Source organism: Lonchura striata, chromosome 3 (assembly GCF_050655825.1).
Source record: "Lonchura striata isolate lonStrDom1 chromosome 3, ASM5065582v1, whole genome shotgun sequence".
NCBI lineage: Eukaryota > Metazoa > Chordata > Aves > Passeriformes > Estrildidae > Lonchura > Lonchura striata.
In genome coordinates, this window is record NC_140705.1 from 111,393,082 (window position 1) to 111,412,809 (window position 19,728).

The 19,728-nt window shown below is 40.0% G+C and overlaps 1 protein-coding gene across 7 annotated transcripts in view; it reads left to right on the top strand.

Annotated features, from left to right (window-relative positions):
* The window catches only part of MACROD2 (mono-ADP ribosylhydrolase 2), an 845,784-nt gene extending 827,016 nt beyond the window's left edge, over positions 1 to 18,768 (top strand). For 6 of the 7 annotated variants that reach the window (XM_085577219.1, XM_077781852.2, XM_021527839.4 and 3 more), the window contains 3 exons: positions 9,170 to 9,253; positions 13,796 to 13,864; positions 15,675 to 18,768. In XM_085577219.1, coding sequence (XP_085433345.1) covers positions 9,170 to 9,253; positions 13,796 to 13,857 — 146 coding nt within the window. In that variant the 3' untranslated portion in view covers positions 13,858 to 13,864; positions 15,675 to 18,768. The remainder of the gene's footprint in view (positions 1 to 9,169; positions 9,254 to 13,795; positions 13,865 to 15,674) is intronic. The other variant, XM_021527838.4, reaches the window with a different exon arrangement.
* The last annotated feature ends 960 nt before the right edge of the window (positions 18,769 to 19,728 follow it).

Here is a 19,728-nt window from a genome sequence, read left to right on the forward strand (position 1 = left end):
CACATTTGTAGAGAGCACACCTGTTACCTCTAATTTCTACCCTTGTGCTGAGTGCTGGCAAAAGCTCTGTATTACCCTAACTGTGCGTGTTCCAGAAGAAGAGGGGAAATATTGCTGCTTTTTGACACAAGGCTGGAACCATTATGTCAGGTGGGTTTTTTTTTTTTTATTCCTAAGCTCAAAACACTTGAAAGATATATAATGGAAAGGCTCCAGGCATCTGCAGGCTTCTAAGCTAAGAAGGCCTTATTATGAATAAATCATAAAGCATGGTCAGAATCCAGCAATTTGAAGAATTTAGCTTGAGGAAGTGTTTTTAGTGCTTGTGTGTCCCCCTGCTTTAGCAGGACAGAAGCCTGCCACTACCAGCTGCTAATACAATTATTATATTCTGGTTTAATTGTAGAAGTCTTGACTTTGGTGCTAAGGTTGCAGATACAAGCCCTTATGTTTCCTGGCACCCCATAGGAGGGAGCTCGCATTCCAGGAAGGGCTAAGTACTACAATACTGGAATTCTGTGCTTTTTTATGGCCTGTGGAATTTCTGAGTATCCCACAGCCCCAGCTGCTACATCCTGGCTGACCTACAGAACAGCTCTTTGTAAGGAAAGAGCTTGCCAGAGCTCACCCGAGGCCGGGGGTGGCTCCGTGTGGTGGAAAAGTCTCTCCTCCAATCCGAGCTTCCAAAGAAAGGCTCAGCAGTCTCTGTTGTTTGGTCTCAAGGTTGTTTATTGCAAGTTATCTAAGAGATTTTCTCCTTGAGCTGCTGTGGTTTGCTCACAGCTCAGGCAGAGGCACACACACACCCTGACATCCTCTCTGACCCCGACTGCTTCTTCTCTCCCCACCCAGGGCTGCTGCTCTCTTTTATATGGTACATTACGTGTTCCATGTTTACAGTTTTTCCCCAATGCCTATTACCTATATTAAATGGTGCTTTTCTATCTTTTATATGGTACATTACATGTTACATGGTTACAGTTTTTCCCAATGCCTATTACCTATATTAAATGGTGCTTTTCTGTCTTTTATATGGTACATTACATGTTACATGTTCACAGTTTTCCCCAATGCCTATTACCTATATTAAATGGTGCCTTTCTACTCTAAACCAATCTGTGAGTGCCAACATCACCAAGAACATGGAGGTAAGGAAGGAGAAAGAGGGAGGACAGGGCAGGCCCAAATCCCTCCATCTTAAAACCTCTGACCCCCATGTACAAAACAGAAACCCCCCTGTACAGGACTTAAACCCCCCCTGTACAGCACTTAAAAATTCTTCCCTCTACTTTGTAACTACTTCTACTATAATATCTAAACTTTTGTGGCTTCTTGTTCTTCCTGCCAGGCTGGTAAACTGTTCCACAGCTCAAACCCAAAATCCCAGCTGTTTCCAGCTGCCTTCCAGGTCTCAAATGTTCTGACCTGGGCCCAGAACATCCAAAAATGTCTGAGGGACATTTTGAGTTCCGACAAGAGCTCAGGAACTACAAAGAGGATTTGAGGAGGTGTTACTGAGTAGTTTCAATGAAAATTATAGTTATCTTTTTAGACTCAAGTCTGCTAGTTTTCACTATAGACACCAGTTTTATTAGGGGTTCTACAAATTATAAGAATTCCCTCAAATTCTGTTGAAGGAAAGAGAATGGAAAATCCAGGTTGTTGGTTATAATGTCACTAAGCTTTCTAAGCACAGATTAAAGAAGTGGTGTCATCCTTAGTGCAGTGAGAATTGGCATGGATTTTTAAAGTCCGTCTTTAGGATTCAACATAGGTGCCCTGAATTTCAAAAATGCTGAGCACATCCAAAACACTTTGTGAAGTGAGCCCCCTTTGAAGCCAGATGGAGCTGCTAGAAGCTTGAAGCTTTTGAAAAAAGGGATCAAAACTCCCTTTTAAAGTGCCCCTAACATTAGTCAGCTATTGTTGAAAGTGTTGGCCTGTGTGTGCTGGCATCTGGAACAACCTCTATGTTAAAAGATAGTTTGATGGACAGAGGGGATATGATTTCTAGTGCTAAAGGGTAAATCCTGCATTTTTTTGAAAGTGATTTCTCTGATAAGAAACACACTGAGATAGTTTTGTCCTCCTCTTTTTCCCCCCCTCTTTTTTTTTTTTTTTTTTTTTTCTTAAGGACTTTTGTTCAGACTGTGTTATATGGTTTTGGCCTCCAGTTTCTCTTTGGTACCTTGAGGCATAACAGAACTTTGAAAAATTTTCGATAATATGGAGTGAAGGCAGGATGGTTGAGGAAAAACATGCCTCAGCTTTCAAAAAAAGTTGCTCCAGTTTTTACCCAATGTCACAGTAATGATCTTGGCATCTATTAGAAAAACTTTGTTCAACTTCATATGCCTCTCCTTGTTGTAAATATTGTGTTCCATTTTAAGCTGCAAAATTTAGATTGGGTTCTCTGGAGAAATATCAGGGAAGAATCTTTCTCCCACATTGTATATTGTTATTGCATTTCAGTTAGATCCATACACCCTCAGCTGATGTCCACCACTACTTTGAAGCTCATTCTTCGTAATTTTGGTAATAGTCTCCTTGAAAAGGAATTGAACAGAATATTTTCTAAGGTTGCTCTTTTGCTCAGCAGTGATTTCTTTCAGAAGCAGGAGCCTCATAAATAAGTGGTTGCAAGCCAGAAGGATGAGAAGCCCCATCAGTACATGATCATGAGCTTGGGCAAAGCCTCCTTTTGGCCTGTGTGGATGGGTGGGTTCTCCATGAAAGGTGAGGGTGCTTCTCTGAGAGGAACTCTTCTAACTTTCAGCTCTTGAGCGATTTGAGGTTCTCTGAGGTTCTTCCCCTCTTCTTCCCCATCTTTTCTTTATAATTTCAATTACAAATATTGTTTCTGTTCACTACAGGTGCTCATCTGGTTCTTGCCCTGCTGCTCAAGCTGAGGACTGACTCAGTCCCCTTTATGTTTAGAGTTACTGCTTTGGAACAAAATGGAAAGTTTCTTTCCCTTTTTTTGAAACAGTGTCTGGCAAATCTGTCCTGCTTAGGAGATCCAGGATCTCTTTGCTATCACAGTCTGCTTTTCTGTGGTTTTCTCAAGGTCATTTGAAGTGCTCTGAAAATACAGTGAATACAAGATTGAAAAGGAATAGAGGCAGAGTGTGTGCTGCTGATGGCAGCACAGGCTATTAAGTCGGTTTTTAGTGGGTGGACCAAAGGGAAAGAAAGGCCTATTAAAGCATTTGGGCTCCCACATTGGTTCATCAAAATTAAGGCCAGGAATCCTCACCAGAGATTAATGGTGCAGAGAGGAATTAAAGCTGCTGGAGAGAGCTGCTGTGCTGCCAGGTGTGTGGTGGTGAGCCTGGTGAGTGTGTGAGAACAGAGATATTGTGGTGGGAGTAGAGGTGCAGATGTCATTCTGGCAGGCAGCTTTCTTTCCACAGGCTGGCTCACATGGCTGTGGAATTCAGAAAAAATTGTGAATGCCCAGCAGCATTCCCTCTGGTAAAAGGTGTGCCCTAGGAAATATGTAGATGTTCTAAGGCTTACATAGAAGGGTCCCCGAGTGCTTTAATTCCTCACACCTACACAGTTTTCAGGATGAGGCAGGTAGTGATCAGGAACTGAACCAAATCACTCATGAGTTTCACAAACAGCAGGAAAAAAAATGACAGAATGGTAAAGGGAGGTAAATAATCATACCATATCTGTTCCCTTCAATTGTCATAATGCTACTGAGCATACTATTTGCCTTATTTGTAGGCAGAGAAGGAGCATATGTGTTTTAGAAGCCATTTAGGACAGGTGATCTACTAGTTTGATCACAACCAGGCAACATTTTAGTTGTGCTAACAGCCAGCAATTGAGGGATGAGATGAAATTTTCTGGGTGCTCCAGTTCAAACATTCTATGCTGCAGTCTTCTTCTCTGATGAGGGTTTGACAAAAAGAGCATCTGGAAAACAATGACATGGCCTTTTAAACATTTTTCCAGATTTAAAAATCAATCAAAAAGGCTTTTCTTAAAACAATGTATCATGCATTCATCAAGTGTGCAGGTTTATCCTGTTTTTAGAGAGAGGCAAAATACACAAAGTGCTCCTGTTGGACATGAATAATTTTAGATGTTTCAAATTTGTATGGCTTTTATGGACTGTATTGCTGAGTGACACTCCTCACTAGCCTCCCATTCTCACCTTTGGAGAATGGTTGCCACAATGGGATTTTACTAACAGTATGTTTAATAAAAGGCTTGAAGGGGATAGAGATAAGCAGATCTTAGACACTTTTAAATTGCATTTTTTTAAATTGGTGTTCAGCTTGATCTGGGAATAACAGTGGCTGGGAGCAGCATGATGCCTTTAGGTACAGTAGTGTGCATAAACACAGAGCTGAGCTGACACACACTGCACTGAAGTGAAAGGGAGATTCATCACTCTTTGTTACTCTGGAAAACAGAAGTACAAACAGAAGTTTACTCTGGAAAGCCAAAATGCCAAAAAGGAGGTTGCACATGCCAATTAACAATGAAGGGGCTGCAAAACAAATCCAGAATGATGCTCACTCAGTGCCTTGAGAAGCCCAGCAGACCCTCCTTTGAAATCTGCATCCTGGAGTTTTCTTTCATCTCTGTGGAGCATAATTGCTGGGGACAGGGTGGTGGTTGATCGAGGTGTGGTAATTCTGATATAACAGATGGAGTTGTTTGTTATTTACTGAGCCATGCTGCATAGCGAGAGGCGTGGTGGTGGCACGGCCATTCCTGCAGATTTGGAATTGTCAAGCTTGACCTGTGCTATTGCAGAAGGACAACAAGGGAGAAAAGTGCCCTCCAGCCCAAATGTAATGAAATACAGATGGAAAAGGTCTCCTGTTTTATTTCTTAGTGCTCCAAGAGCAGCAGGTTGGGTGCTTATACCTATAAAGCCATACAAAAAGACAGCATAAGTATTTGATGTGGTAGAATCTGGTCTGATTAAAAAGGTCAGTCATCCCAGATGGATATCAAACAGGAGTCAAACAGAATCCTTGTATCACAGACAGCTTCAGTTTCTAAATGAGGCAGCATTTATAATGCCACTAAAATACAGCAGTAAACAAAATATGTGAAGGCTTGACAGTCACATTAGCAAAGTGCTACAATGAAATGACTGGAAAGAAGGAAAAAAAACAACTCTGGCTATTTGCAGAGCAAGGAGATGGGAACTGGTTTTGACAGAAGAGAATGCAGCTGTTGGTCAGAAGAGTTTTATCTGCTTTTGGGCGTTTTTTTTTTGGTTGGTTGGTTTGGTTTTGTTACTGCAGATGAAAAATGGTGTGTTCCAATTTTAAACGGAGAAATTTGGATTTATTCCTTTTTAATGTGCCTGACTCTCTCAGAGTCTCATGATTAGGGGAAGCATATTTACAACTAAACTCAAAACAACAGTGGGCATGAATTGGAGAAATCTGGATTGTTCAGTATAATTCTAACGTGGTTTTCCTATTGCATGACAGAGGCAATTTTTTCAAAGTATGTAACACAAGTAGAAGCAACTCCTTTATGCATAATTTACAACTAATGAATTTCTTCAGGTTACACATTGTCTGTGGGCAGGATAGTATTTTATTTGAATTCCTGCAGCAACACCCAGAATTGCAGAGCAGACTAGCTATGGGAATAATGGCATTGCCATTTTGCCTGTAAAAAGAGTAGTTTTCAGGATTCTTGTAGTATTGCCAACTCTTTTCTCCCTCAAATATTCAGAATGATCTTAGAGCCAGGATTTCCCACTTATTACAAGACTTCTGTAATTGGGGATTTTTAAAGATTTAAGTTACCATGGAGTATGTGATTACACTGACAGAACCAATTTACACATGAAACTGGTTCTTCTGTTTGTCTTAAAGGGGGTCTCTGACATTTTTAACAAGTAGAAACTAATAGCAGGAGCCCAGGTTTCTTGTTCAGAGCCCACTTGACATCCCTGACCCACATCTGGATGCCAAGGCTGGTCTTGAAGGTTCTGCCAGAAGAACCCCCCCCTTGAAACTCGTAAAAGAGAAATAAGCATCCTTAAGGTAGGCAGCTCAGAGCAGAAACTGAGTTCTTGGGTTGTTACAGCTTCTAAGCCTGGATTGTTTTTGTTGCTTGAAATAGATGTAACCCTTGTGCAAAGGGAGAAAGAGGATGATGAGGAAGACAAGGGTTATGCTTTTTACTTGTTAGAATTTATTGGGGATTCGTAAAACAGATGCCTAACCTCTATATTTGGGCAATTTGAAAATCAATGCTAACGTACCAAGAGCTACCACAAGAGCTTCGTGTTAGTCTTGCAAACAGCATGTGAATTTAGAGGGGGAAAAATAATCTCTAGAGAAAATGGTGTATTAACTGTTAGCACACAGAACAAGTGATTATTAAGGAAAAAAACGAAGAGATTATATAAGTGTACACAGATTTCTGTCTTCCTGGTATATACTTGTCTTATGCATTGGGAAAGGCTGGGAACCCTGCTTGCCTGTGCCAGCAGCCCATTGTTTGTTAGTGCTGAGCTGATTGTGTGACCAGTTGGCAAAGGGTTCAGGTAATGAGCTCTGGCAGGAGCACAATTGGAAATGAGAATTGATATTGAAAGTGGTATCTCCTGGGCTCCCTCTCCTTCAGGAGCCCTCAGCTCCTGCATGGAGACCTGACACCCTTTGCTTGTTTGTGCTTTAACCTGAAGGAATTAGATCAAGGGAGAGGCCTCATGAATAAATTGGTTGTCAAGGCAGTTTCTGGTATTGATCAAATTCTGCTGTTTATGTGAATTGGGCTGATCTCAGAGTGAGCTTGAATTGACTCCACAGCAGGGGAGCTATTTTGGATAATACCATTTCCACATGCATGGGAGTATAGTGAATATTCCTGCGTCCATCCCATAGTAATAATGAAGGAAGAAATTACATTTATAGTAACTGAATTTGTAAATTTTCCCAAAAAATGAGATGGTAAACTGTGAAAATCTCTTCCCAAGATTTGCAGTGGTGCTTAGCTTAGTAAAAGTATAAAACATCTTCTGTCTAGGTTGCCCCTGAACATTGTTTCCCACTATAATTTTCATGCTGACAATATCCAACAGTGAACTCCCTGTGTAAAAAACAGAAAAACCAGTGATACTGCAACAATCCCCTCCTAGAAAGATGGGGAATCAGAGTTTCAGACATGGAAAGAAGGTGAAAAAGCAGAACAAAAATCCCGTGAATTGTTCAAGGCCAGGTTGGATGTGGCTTGGAACAACCTGGTCTAGTGGAAGGTGTCCCTGTCCATGGCAGGAGGATTGGAACTAAATGTTTTTTAAGCTTTCTCCCAGCCCACCTGATTATTCTGAGATTTTTCAAAATTTTATTTTTCACAGAGCTGCTTCCCTCAGATAATCAAAATGTATCACAATCATAATGTCTGTGTATCTTCCTTCATTAATCAGTGTTTTCATGGTCCCTCAAATTTCATATTGATTTTGCCAGGAGAAGTCAGGTAGGGATTTTGAAACACCTGTTCAGTCTTGTACTTGACAAATTCCAAATACATATTACTCATGTAGGGTCTCCTGGGTTTACCTTTTGCATGAGGCAAAAAGACAGGTGGGTGAGCACTGGGAAATTTTGGGGATGTTGGTACATAAAAAACCACAGGAGATAACCACGCTCACTCTCATGAATTCCCTGGAGAAACATCTGGAGCTGGATGCACCCACAAAGGGGCCATTTCAGGTAGATATGCAGCATTCTCAGTCACAGATGTTTACAGGCATTTTGTTTGCATCCATGGGGAGATGATTTTAAACCAGTGAGAAAGAGGTGAAGCTGGTGATATGATGATCCACTGAAAAGCTTCTGCATCAGAAATAAAGTATGTTAAAGTGATAAGTAACATTTCTATCACTGTAAAGTCATCCATCCCCCAAGTTTGGTAGGACTTTAGGTCAGGCATTGGAATAGGCTGCCCAGGGAAGCAGTGGAATCCCCAACCCTGGAAATGTTCAGAAGGTGAGTGGATGTAGTACTTGAGGACATGGTTTTGTGGTGCACTTAGCAGTCTTGGGTTAAAAGTGGGACTCTTATCTTAGACATCTTTTCCTACCTTAATGATTCTCTGATTCTGTGATTCTATAGGTAGTGTGGCAGAAGTTGCCAGTAAAAATAGCTTTGGCCATCCCAGCAAGCAGAGAGTAAACTAAAGTATCCATTATACCATTGTTTTACAGATAAAATTAGAAGTAAAAGTGGCTGGAATTGTCAGTAGTAGATACATCTTTATGGACAAAATAAATGTAGTACACCCTGGTGAACTTAAAAACCCCACTTTAGAATTCCACAGGAGAAAGAAGGAGGTTTTTGAGAGACAGTGAAGGTTTCATCTGTGTTGTTGAACAGATAAATTATTTCAGTTTTTGAATGAAATGTTTCTGAAATATCTGAGTCCTCACTACTCTCTTCTGTCTCGTTACAACCAGCCAAATGCCTGGATCCCTTAGTGACCAACCACCTGATATCCTAGAGTTCAGTCACAGGATGAGTGCAACAGGCTTTACAGAAGCAGAGAAGTAGCATGATGGAATGTAAATAAAAATTGGCTTCTTAGCCAATAGCAGAATAGTAGAACTCTGTCTAAACCAGGAAATTAATTGTTTTTCCTTTTCAAATATTGTTAGGAGTTCGAATCTAAGTTTCGGCTTCTGCCTGAGGCAGAAGAGATAAAAATATTGAGTTACAGTGATAAAATGCATTTTCCTACATTCATATTCTAGTTTGTGTCTGGCTACCCAGTGTATTTGAACACTTCACTGTATTTCTCTTCTTTCTACTGGCTATAGAAACTTTATAACTGTGATTAAGTCCCCATCATTTACTTCATTTTATGAAGAGAAGGGATTCTTTAAAAGTGATGAGAAAAGAATGGTGGGGAGGCAGAAGCACGCACCACGATGTGATTTTAACAATCTCAGTTAAAAAAATAATTTGAATTACTAAAAATATTCAGGCAATTGTTTTCAAGTCATGTTCTCCCTATATCCTTTGTCCTCTTCTCTAGTGGGTGCCATTATACAACAGTGGAGTCTACAAAGGTAAGAGCTTGCCAGAAGGGAAAAAAAAGCCAGGCATGAGGAGTCTGAGAATTAGATATTAATCGGATACTGTGAGTATTGATTTTTCTCCTTCTTTGGCTTATATTATAGGGATACAAGAGCAAGAGGAAACTTCCGTGGAGCCTATGAAAATTGACCTTGCAAGTCAAGCAGCAGATGTTTCAAATAAGGATGGTATGTTGTTCTGTTGTTTTCAATTAATTTTTTAGAGTAATGGCTTTAATCTGACAAAGAGTGTGTTTAGGTTGGATATTAGTAAGGAATTGTTCACTCTGAGGGTAGGGAGGCTGTGGAACAGGTTGTCCAGAGAGCTGTGGATGCCCCATTCCTGGAACTGTTCAAGGCCAGGCTCGTGGAGGCTTGGAACAACCTGATCTGGTGGAAGGTGTCCTTGCCCAAGGCTGGGGACTACAACTACATGGTCTTTAAAGTCTTTTCCAAGCAAAACCATTCTATGACTCTGTGTATTGTCCTGAAGTTGCTACCTAGCATTGCCTTTCTGGAGTTTGTTTGTATGTTTCCTCCTAAAAAAAATTGAGTTACATTTACAGTCTCTTCAACTGAGTCTTTCTGAGAGTTTGCACCATCTCTACTGACTTGTGAGTCTGTTGGAAGTAATTTTTAGCACTGTAGGCCTGCTTTTTAATTTGATTGGCTTAATATGTTCAGTTATGATCTACACTTCCTTTTAATTAATATTTTAGACCCAGTGTAATGTTGGTCTTGAGGTCAAGAGGTTGGGGGTCTAACTGCAGTCAGAGGATTATTTCTGAATATTTTTGTGCTGGTGCCCAGCTCCATCAAGGGGGAAGTATTTGGCAGTATAACCACTCTGAACTTGTATGTTAATCTCATTCTTGCTCAGCTGGGAGACTTTTGCTGTTAATAAAACAACCACAATTAATTGACCCAACAGCAGTTTCAGTCAGGTTTGTGGACATGATCAACACACAATTCCTGACCTGGAAATTATATTCCTCCAACATTGATCTTGGTGAGCCAATGACCCATCTGTGTGGCAATTTCTAGCAAGGCCTGAGTACTAGGATGCTACTCAAAATCTACAGTGTGTAATATCCTTGTAAACAAAAAATAATTCACCTCCTTGACTCATCCTGTGTTTAAAGAAATTATAGTGGGAATCAGCATATTGGTGCTTAGGCTTTGGTGAGGCCTTTTTCACTCATTTTGGTCAGCTCTTGCAGTTTTGTTGGGTTTTACACAGAGGGGCATTTTTACTGCCCCAAACAGCAGTGGGTTTGGGATTGGGTGTCCAATCCTCATTTTTTACCCACAGACTACTCTCTGTAATGAAGGCTATTTTTTAATTCTTTATTTAACCTCCTCAACATTGATATAATATAAATTGAAGGGACACTTTTATACATCTTAAACACAAACCAATTATATTGTTCTTGCTATTAAGAATCTGATGCTGATTTCCTTTATCTGATGTCAGATTGTGCTGCATTATTTGAATTGGTGACTGCTTAGATACTGGTCTGTAAAGAAGTTTGCAAGCACAGGAAAAGCAAACTTGCGTAATGAACTTCCCTTTATTAAAAATGCTAGAGGTTATGCTATTACAAGTAGAAGTGCAGAATAAAGCCAAATTAGCCTTCTTGACTCATTCTTTGAACAAACCCAAAAGTCATAGCACATTAAAACATTTGAATTGTAAATCCATGGGACACTTTGGGCTACTTAGTGAAAACAATACAAATTTACTAAAGGAATATTTTAAGGGATTTCTGGCTGGAAAGGAAAGTGATTGCATAGCTGTTTCAATGTGTGCCCATAGCACAGGACAGCAGGACCAGCTAGCAGTTTCTAAAATGAGGATCTTGATAGCTTTCTCTGTTTCAAATTTGGCTTATCTTTTAATGTCTTCTACATATGACTCATCTTGTACCTTCCTTTTCTTTTAACTTTCTAAATTATATGAAAGAACAGGAAAAGTGTATTTGCTTAAGCTGCCAAAAAAGTACTTCACTTGTCAGGGAAGTTTTTATTTCTAGACTACTTAAATTGCTATTAGGAGTATGTTACAGAGTGGTTTTCCTTGTGGACATGTACTGCGTGTTTTAGAAAAAAACAAAAAAAGAAAGAAAGGCTCAAACTCATTCCCTTTAACAGTAATTTTTAGGTAAATTGCCTATTTTTTCCTCTGGTCCTCTTCTTTCCACCCCAGGAGATCTCATTGCTTCACAGCTGAAAGCACAGGCATGTATCACTGCATCCCCCTTGGCAGCCCAGCTCTTGTGGTTTAATTTCATGTTCAAGGGCACAGTGGAAAGTGCATTAGAGATGCAGAGAATTTAGACAGCTTAGGTGGATCTTGATATTGTTCATCCAGTGGGCAGGTCCATGAGAGTGATATGTTTGAGAAATTACTATTATTTGAGACCTGGGATTGGTTCTCCATCAGGAAAACTGTCAGAAGGTGCAGAAGGTGGATTAGGGCTATGTATACAGACACATATTTGTCCTGCCCATTTCCATCAGAGCTAAGACCCTTGTGTATATTAAATGTCTTGTACTCAAGACAGATTGCTGATTAGTTTTTTTAATGATGGCAATCCCCACCTTTGGTGATTGGGTTCTTAGATGGCAGCCTTCTTTTTCCTTCTTCTTTTTCCTTCTTCTTTTTCCTTCTTCTTTTTCCTTCTTCTTTTTCCTTCTTCTTTTTCCTTCTTCTTTTTTCCTTCTTCTTTTTCCTTCTTCTTTTTTCCTTCTTTTTTCCTTCTTTTTTCCTTCTTTTTTCCTTCTTTTTTCCTTCTTTTTTCCTTCTTTTTTCCTTCTTTTTTCCTTCTTTTTCCCTTTCCATTTCCCTTTCCCTTTTCCTTTCCCATCCCCACCATACCTGGTGGCAGTTCCTCCACGTGTTCTTGTGCTATGTGCTTCCCTGCTGTGCACTTTTCCAGCTAAACAGAAGGAACTGTGTGGAATCATAGTGGCATATGTTGGGGTTCACTCAGTGGGCTGCAGAAGCCCATCCTTCAGTCAGACCTCCCTGTCCCTAGCAGAGCTCATGCAAAGAGCTGAGCTCCAACACAAATATGTAGGAGAAGGTTCATCTGGGATGCTGACGGAGCCTCACCACAGGTTTCAAGTCCAGATTTATTTTGCAGGTGGTTTCTGTGGAACATGAGTGAAGGCTGATGGTATTTTCAGCAAATACTGCCAGTGAGACTGTCCAGCATGATGGGGCTGGGAGGGGATGCTGCTGTCAGTGTGCAGCAGCCTTCTTTCAGTGATTTTTTTTTTATTAAGCATCCTGTCTTTTCTATGCAAATATTGTTAAAGAATATATAAAGCTTGCTAAATGTGATGTGCATCAGAGCTGTGTAATCAGGAGAGGATACTTTTCATATTATTCATACATACATCCAGGAAGCCATTACAGTATCTTCTCTGCATATGGGTGATGAATAATTTACAAATAATTCATCAAAACTGTAACAGGTACATTGATATAATATTGATTCAGAAAAGACATCATACTACCTGGCTGGAAGTAGCATCGTTATTGATTTTGGGGTTTTTTCCTTCCTCTCTCCCATCTTAATTTCCAAATCTTTTACTCATGTTTGAGGTTTTTCCCTGCCACCCATATCAAATGCCTCACAATCTACAGGTGATAACACAAAGTAAAGAAACAAAAAATTATTTTACTATAAATGTCTTCATTCAAATTCAATGCAGAACAAATACTAAATATTAGTCTTAAAACTGCAGGTATTTATGTTTAGCCTTGCTATGACCAATCACACCTGCCATAATTTAGATTACAGTTTTGAGAAATGTCATAGTGAAATTATTTTAAGCCTTCTATTTAATTTTTTAAATTTTTTTTTGTTTGATTTTTTTTTTGTAATTTTAAATTAAAATAAGATTGCCTTTTAAATGGATCTTACACTAAGAAACTATTATTGTAGGAATATAGTGGCATTGCCTCTGAATTCTCCCCTAGGTTCCAGCAATTTGCAGTTCAAGAACTTCTGGAAGCAGCATCTCTGTAACTGAGATGGCATCAAAAGTGTCACAGCTTGGCTCCTGTAATTTAGGGACATGATTTAGTGGGACTTGGCAGTGTCAGGTTGGACTCAGTGACCTGAAGGGTCTTTTCCAACTTAATCATCCTATTTTTCTATGGAAATGGATCTGTCTTCATCCTGTGGCTCAACCCGAGTCCTACCAAGGACTTTGTTAGAAGTGGATGTTTGAATCTGAGGGTCAAGGTTTGAATCTGAGGATCAAGGTTTGAATAAAAGGTTCAGGTTTGAAATCAGAGGGTCAAGGTTTGAATCTGGGGGTCAAGGTTTGAATCTGAGGGTCTCCACTTAGTCCAGCAAGTCTAGGCCACTCTTTGGTAATACCTGTATCTCTGTGGCCTACAGAGACATGAATGTCCTTCTGCCCTTGAGCTGGACTCCTTGCTTAGGTGCCAAAGTCGGACTTTTTGGATGGATGTGGACCAAAGAGCAAATCTAGAGCCAGAGGCTCACATTTCTAGTGATGCTAAAGCCTTCCTCCTTGCAGGACTGCTTCTCATAGTGTCCAGGGTTAGGATGGGTCCCCTAAGAGACTTATTTGATGACTTAAGAGATTTCTTAATGCAATTAATGTCCCTTTTGGTTTAAAAGTAGTTATTACTTCACATAATTTAACAAGTATCATTAACAGAGTTTAATGATCATCTCGTTTCTTTTTCAGCTGAAATGAATAGTCAAGTTGAAAGTATAAACGATCCAATGGAAACAGAGCAGAAACCTTAAGTAACAGGTAAGATCTTCACAATTATCTTTTCTCCCCTATTTTCCATACAGTTTCTGTATAAAAACTTGCTTTGAAAGCAACTGAATTAAAGTTAAAATTTAGCAAACATTAAAAAAAATAGGAATACCTAATACAAAGGAGAAGTAATTGTCTAATATGGCCTGTATTGCATCAGAAAAAGGAAAAAAGCAAATATTATAGCAGCAGTCTGCAGCTGTAATGGATGCAGGTAGTGCATGGTCTTAGATCATTGTAAGGCAAAACAGCACTGAGATAAGGAACAGAAGAATAAGTGAGCAAACAATTTTTGGCATTGCTTTGGGAAATGACAGGCAATTTATACTGATTGGAACAAAGCTCAGTTCTGTATGAGCTGTGTTCTGGGAACAAAAGGTTCACATTGTAAGGGGTTTGTTGCCCTTGTGTCTCCATACCTAATATCTCTGCAGCAATACCACTGAAAAACAAGGCAAATTCAGAGAGCTGTCTTCTGGAGCTCTGCTGCCTTTCGGAGCTTTTTTTGGCTTGCCACACTAAATGATAGTACTGTGGCTGGAGCAGTGGTGGCTGTAGAGGAAGTGTGTTTCATAGGCATAAATAGCATTTCTTCCAGACTAAAATGAATAATGTAGTGGGAAGATAGAAGTCCAGGTCTCATCCCTAACAAAAAGAAGCAGGAGCCATTTCTCCCTCAGAAGTGATTTTGAGTGCACACTGCTTCCTTTGGGGTAGGGTTTTTGAGAAGTACCAATATCATCAACAGCAACATCCTATATTTACCCTTGTAATGGGGTTTCATGCAGCACAAGAACATGGTGTACAATGTAACATCTGTAACACAGAGATTTAAAACACAAGGTCTTATTATTGAACGTGACTCTTGGCCCTTATCAGCATACAGGTGATGTGCTACTACACTGCTGGAGTGAGAAATATCCCTGATAGTGTCCCATTTAAAAAGTACTGAAGTAAAAATAGGATGCACCCTCAAAATATTAATTAAAATGCAGCACCCATAACTCTTCCTCCCCCTCCCTTAGCTTTTTGCCCAAACAAAAAAGAGGAAATAATGAAATCCTTAACTTAAAAATACATCGATATGTTAATGACCTTCTGTTTTAAAAAAAAGTTATTTGAATATTGCAGTTTTCATGTGGCCCTTAAGAAATCTGTTTCTCATGCTGCATTTTCCCATAGAAATGATCATCTGTGAATGTTTAGGGCTGGAGTAGTTTTTGTTCATGAATTAGCAATCAATTAATAAATCTCTTCAGTTCCACTGCAAGATGTGGCTTTGCAGGCATCTTTCTATGCAAAGGGGCCAGATCCTGGGCACACCAGGTCTTGCTCAGCAGTTCAATGGCATGCACAGAATTAGAAGCAGGCGTCAAATTCATTGTAACTCATTGTCAAAGTCATCCAAACTCCGTTGCTGCTGTTTTAATTACTAGGAGCAATCCCCAGGGAGGATTGATCAGCCTGTTAAACCTCATAGAATCTCACAAGGGTCGTTCTGGAGTGAAGGGGGTCCATCTGCTTCCTATTTTTAGTACTTTAATGTGTTGTTTGTCACCAAAGCACCTGCCAGAGCTGGTATCTCTGGTATGTTCTGGAAAGCCAAGACGCCCTGATGAGCACAGGTAATTTGCTCACCCAATAGTAGCTGTTATACATAAGCTGTGTCACACACACACACATTGGACAAAAAATGAAACCTTAGGCATCTGTTGCTGGAAACATGAGACGTGGGTTCTGTGCAGACATTTGAGAATTTCACTTTTTTCTTTCTGCTTTTCTCTCTCCTGCTGTGTCAAAGGAAGGATGCAGGAGAGGAGAGACCCATGGAAACCCTACGGGCAGGCGCTGACATCCTCCAGCATCATTCTTGGCCGAAAAGAGCACACAGAGATGATCAGCGGGTTGGGAGGGGGGGAGCTTTTGGGGGAATGAGTCTTTGCTATTAATTTCTCTTTGTTCTTCATTGCATTTCATTCTGTAAGTCTGTTGGAAAGAATCATAACTTCCCAGGTCTAACAATGTTTTGCAATTAACCCTGTGTTTACAACAGTTTCTTCTGAAATGTGAGTCCCTCTCTTATCTTGGGTCTTTTTTCCTCCTGCATCATACCATCAGTAGCCTGTTTCCAGGCCCACCCCTTTTCTAGCATCTTTATCTTCTTTCCCATGTTCAGCCTATGCTGTGCCACGTCCTTACATGTGAATAACACATGTGGCCTCAAACAGCCAATACCTTAAATCCTGCTTTTTCCAGTTAGTTCTGCACATCTCAAAACCAGTGCTGTAAGTATGACCTTTGGGTACAGGTAGACAACAGACATTTCATCAATGCTGGAAAGACTCTGCATTGGAGGCATCTTTAAATACAGTTCCCAGCTTTAACAGCTTCACACAGTAGCTTTTGTGAGCCCTCATTACATTTTCCACCACATATGCATGGGTTTTTCTTTTTTTTTTTAAAGCAATTAACAGTTATTTGAATAAGAATGTCTCTCCATATGTCAATTTTTCTGCCAGTAAATGCTGCACTGAAATTTTTAGAAAAGGAACAAAAGGTTTTCGTGTGCATATCCCAACTGTACTGTAACCAAAACTGATGGAAAGTACACTGGATGGAAGAGCATGCAACCTGTGTCCCTAGTGGGATGTGCTACAAACAGGATTTTTAAATGCTGCTAAGACTAATTTGGTCATTTTAAGCACAGTAATTGATTCTAATTTGATAATTGTGATAAAATAATTGGTTCTGTACTCCTTTTTTCACCCAAAATATTCCTGAATCACAGAACAGGTATTTAATATCTGGCCATGAAAAAAAGTAAAAAAAAAAGGTAAGACATATCTCTATCCTCCTGTGATCTGGGTTCATCCCAGCTAGAGCAGTTTTAATGATAAATCCTGTGATGGAGTAACAGCAAGTCAAGGGTGACCTGAGTGTACCTAACATGGGCTATGACAGTCAATGGTTGTTGTTAATTCAAAACGGTGTCAAGGAAAAATAAGGATTAGAAAGGAAAACAGGAAAAGCATCAGGGAAGGGTATTTCTGTGTGCTGTCTCCAGTGGTACATTCACCCAGGTGTGACTAGCGCCAGAGGGGCTCTCAAGGAGCTTCTTCATCACCTGGAGTGGATGGACAACTCCAAATTGGATCAATTGTAGGAGTAAATGAGCTAATGTTAGTCTATTAATTGGTTTGAGAATTTCATTAAGATTACCTGTATTTGGTAGCTACCATTCCTTTGACTCTTGTTTCCTCCAAATACTCTTGAAGGGACTCCTTGTTCCCTTTGAGGTGCCTCTGATGCTCTCCTTTCCCAGTCTTGGGGTCATGCTTGGCAGAACGTGTCTTTTGGGATGTGGACTCTTTTGCATGGTCCCTGGTGTTTCTGTGTATTTCTCATACTGTGTAATTATAATTGAAACAGGCTGTCATAATAGGTCAGTCAGGAGTGGATAAATGCATCAGGAGGTGGTGTAACTGTGGGAACTCCAACAGCCCATCCAGTCCCTTGAATGTAGTTCTGTACCCCTTCTGATTGTGCTTCCCCATGGCCAACATTAACATTAGCCAAGAATCTTTTTTCACCAACTTTGGCTTTAGCAAGGGAGCCAAAGGGACAGCCCCACAGGAGGTTGGGTGGTGAGGTGTGGTCATTCAGAAGGAGATAAAGATTCCTTAAATGTCTTGTGAAGACTGACTGGCAGTTAAAGAAAAAAAATTAGCTGCAAAGATGCATCATATTAGATTCTCTCTAGCCCCTGCCAGTAATATCATTTTGCTTTTTATTTAACCTTGGTAGACAATAGCAAGTCTTTGAAACAACCATTTGCCCAATGATGTGTCAGCAAAGCATGAAGTCCAGAAAGTGTAAAGCAAGGAAACCTATGAGTAGATTAAGTCCTTACTGTACTATTTGCAGCCTTGTTCATATCTGTCTTCCTTTGGGTGGGTTTTGATTTAAGTTGTTGGCATTTTTCACTACTCATAAAGTGAGTATATGTTGGCAGCATGAGTTCTCAGCTGTGTTAATAAGTTGATGCAGTCAGTCTCTGATGTTCTTCTGGAGATGCAGAAAGGTAAGGAGCTGGTTTTGTAGAAGAACAAATGTTAGTTGGAGAACGACCATACTGATATTTATGTCAAGAATTTTGATTTAAACTCAAAATGTATTCACAGTAGGTGGTGTAAAGGGAGTAGCAGCTTTTGGGTGCTGCTGTTTGCATTCAACGTAAGAGGCTGTGCTTGATTGTTGTTTCTCCTGTGTCTGAAAGTGCTCATCCCTACCATTAGGCACAATATTCCTCAGGCTGGTGACTGCTCCCATGATGACATCCAAAGGTGATACTGAGACATAGTCTGTAATAATGGGTCACTGCAGCTAATTGTCACTCTTTCTATAAAGCACTGAGAAAGCCTCTCTTTGAATTAACACTGTTCTGCTTTAGGACTTGAATTAAATTATATTAAAAAAAAAAGTTTTCTCTATATGCAGTGCATGCCAGCTTTGCTTTTAAAATTACAAAATTTAACAGAGTACGTGGATCTATTTTCTTGGGGAATAGGGATTTTTATCATATTGTTCATCCAGGATTTGCCTTACCCTGACATTTGTGATATAAGTTTTAAAAAAAATGTAAAAATTGAAAAAGGTAATTTTCTTGACCAAAAAATATGTTTTTACTTCAATGCAAAGAAATGTAGAATGTTGCTTGCAAAATGTCTTCTAATAGATGGTCTAGTAGTTATCTGGGTTAACATATGCCTTTCTTGTTACTTTGTCATTTACATGCTCAACCTGAGTCTCGTTACTTTCCTTGTAACCTAAAGAACCAATGCCTTCATAACTACCTTGTTAAAGCAAATAGTTAATAAAGCTTGTCCTGAAGAAAAGGCAATGCCACTCGTGTGTTTATGCCCTCCTCACCATGCCAGTGGTGCAGTACACTTGTCAACGAAGGACATTTTGATTTGGTAATTTTGGTTGTCAACGAAGGACATCAGCCAAGGACCTGCAGCCAGATCCTCATTAAAATTTATCATTTGACAGATTCTTGTAACAACCAGATATCTCCTGGCAGAGGGGATTTTTAGAGGATCTTACAGCTCAAAGGGGGAAGGCATCTTGGCTGGTCCCAGCACTGCTCAAGAGATGTTACAAAACCTGTCCTGTTGCACTAAATCCCAGCATCTGTTATGTGTCAAAGAATACTCCATATAAATGCAATCCACAGGTATAATAGGGAATTATGTATATTACATGTTATCTGTTCTTTCTACCATCCCTTATTTAAAAAATGGATAGGTAGAGGATACCTTAAAGACCATAAAAGTGGTTTTTTTTTCTCTTTCATGACACTGACATAGGTGAAACTGTGTGTACCAGCCCAGCCTTACTCTTCTCAGCCAAGGTTTTAAACATCAATAACTGAAGGGAGGGGGCTGGGCTATGTGGGTTCAACACTCTCCAACAAATGGCTTCCTTCTCTGAAATTTCACCTTTCCTTGTGTGCAAACCCTTGGACTGCTCAATGGAAGAGGACAAGGTACAGGAGATGCGTGGCTGTGGGGAATGTCTGCGTTTTTGCTGTATGCAAGCCTCAACTGTATGTATGGTCTGAGTTAACCTGAGAGAGAGAAGTACCAGAAATAGCTTCTCACTGTTTTCACTTTGTGTCCAGAACTTTACCCACACTGTAGCCTATTTCTGCTGTAACAGTGTGTGTGTTTTAAGAGAGAACAAATAAATTGCCTTCTTAGCTAAAAGTGCTGTCCCTCCCACCCTTCTTGACTAGCACAACGTCAAGAGGAAAAAGTCCATGCCATTGGAGTATGAAGAAGGTCATGTGTTTG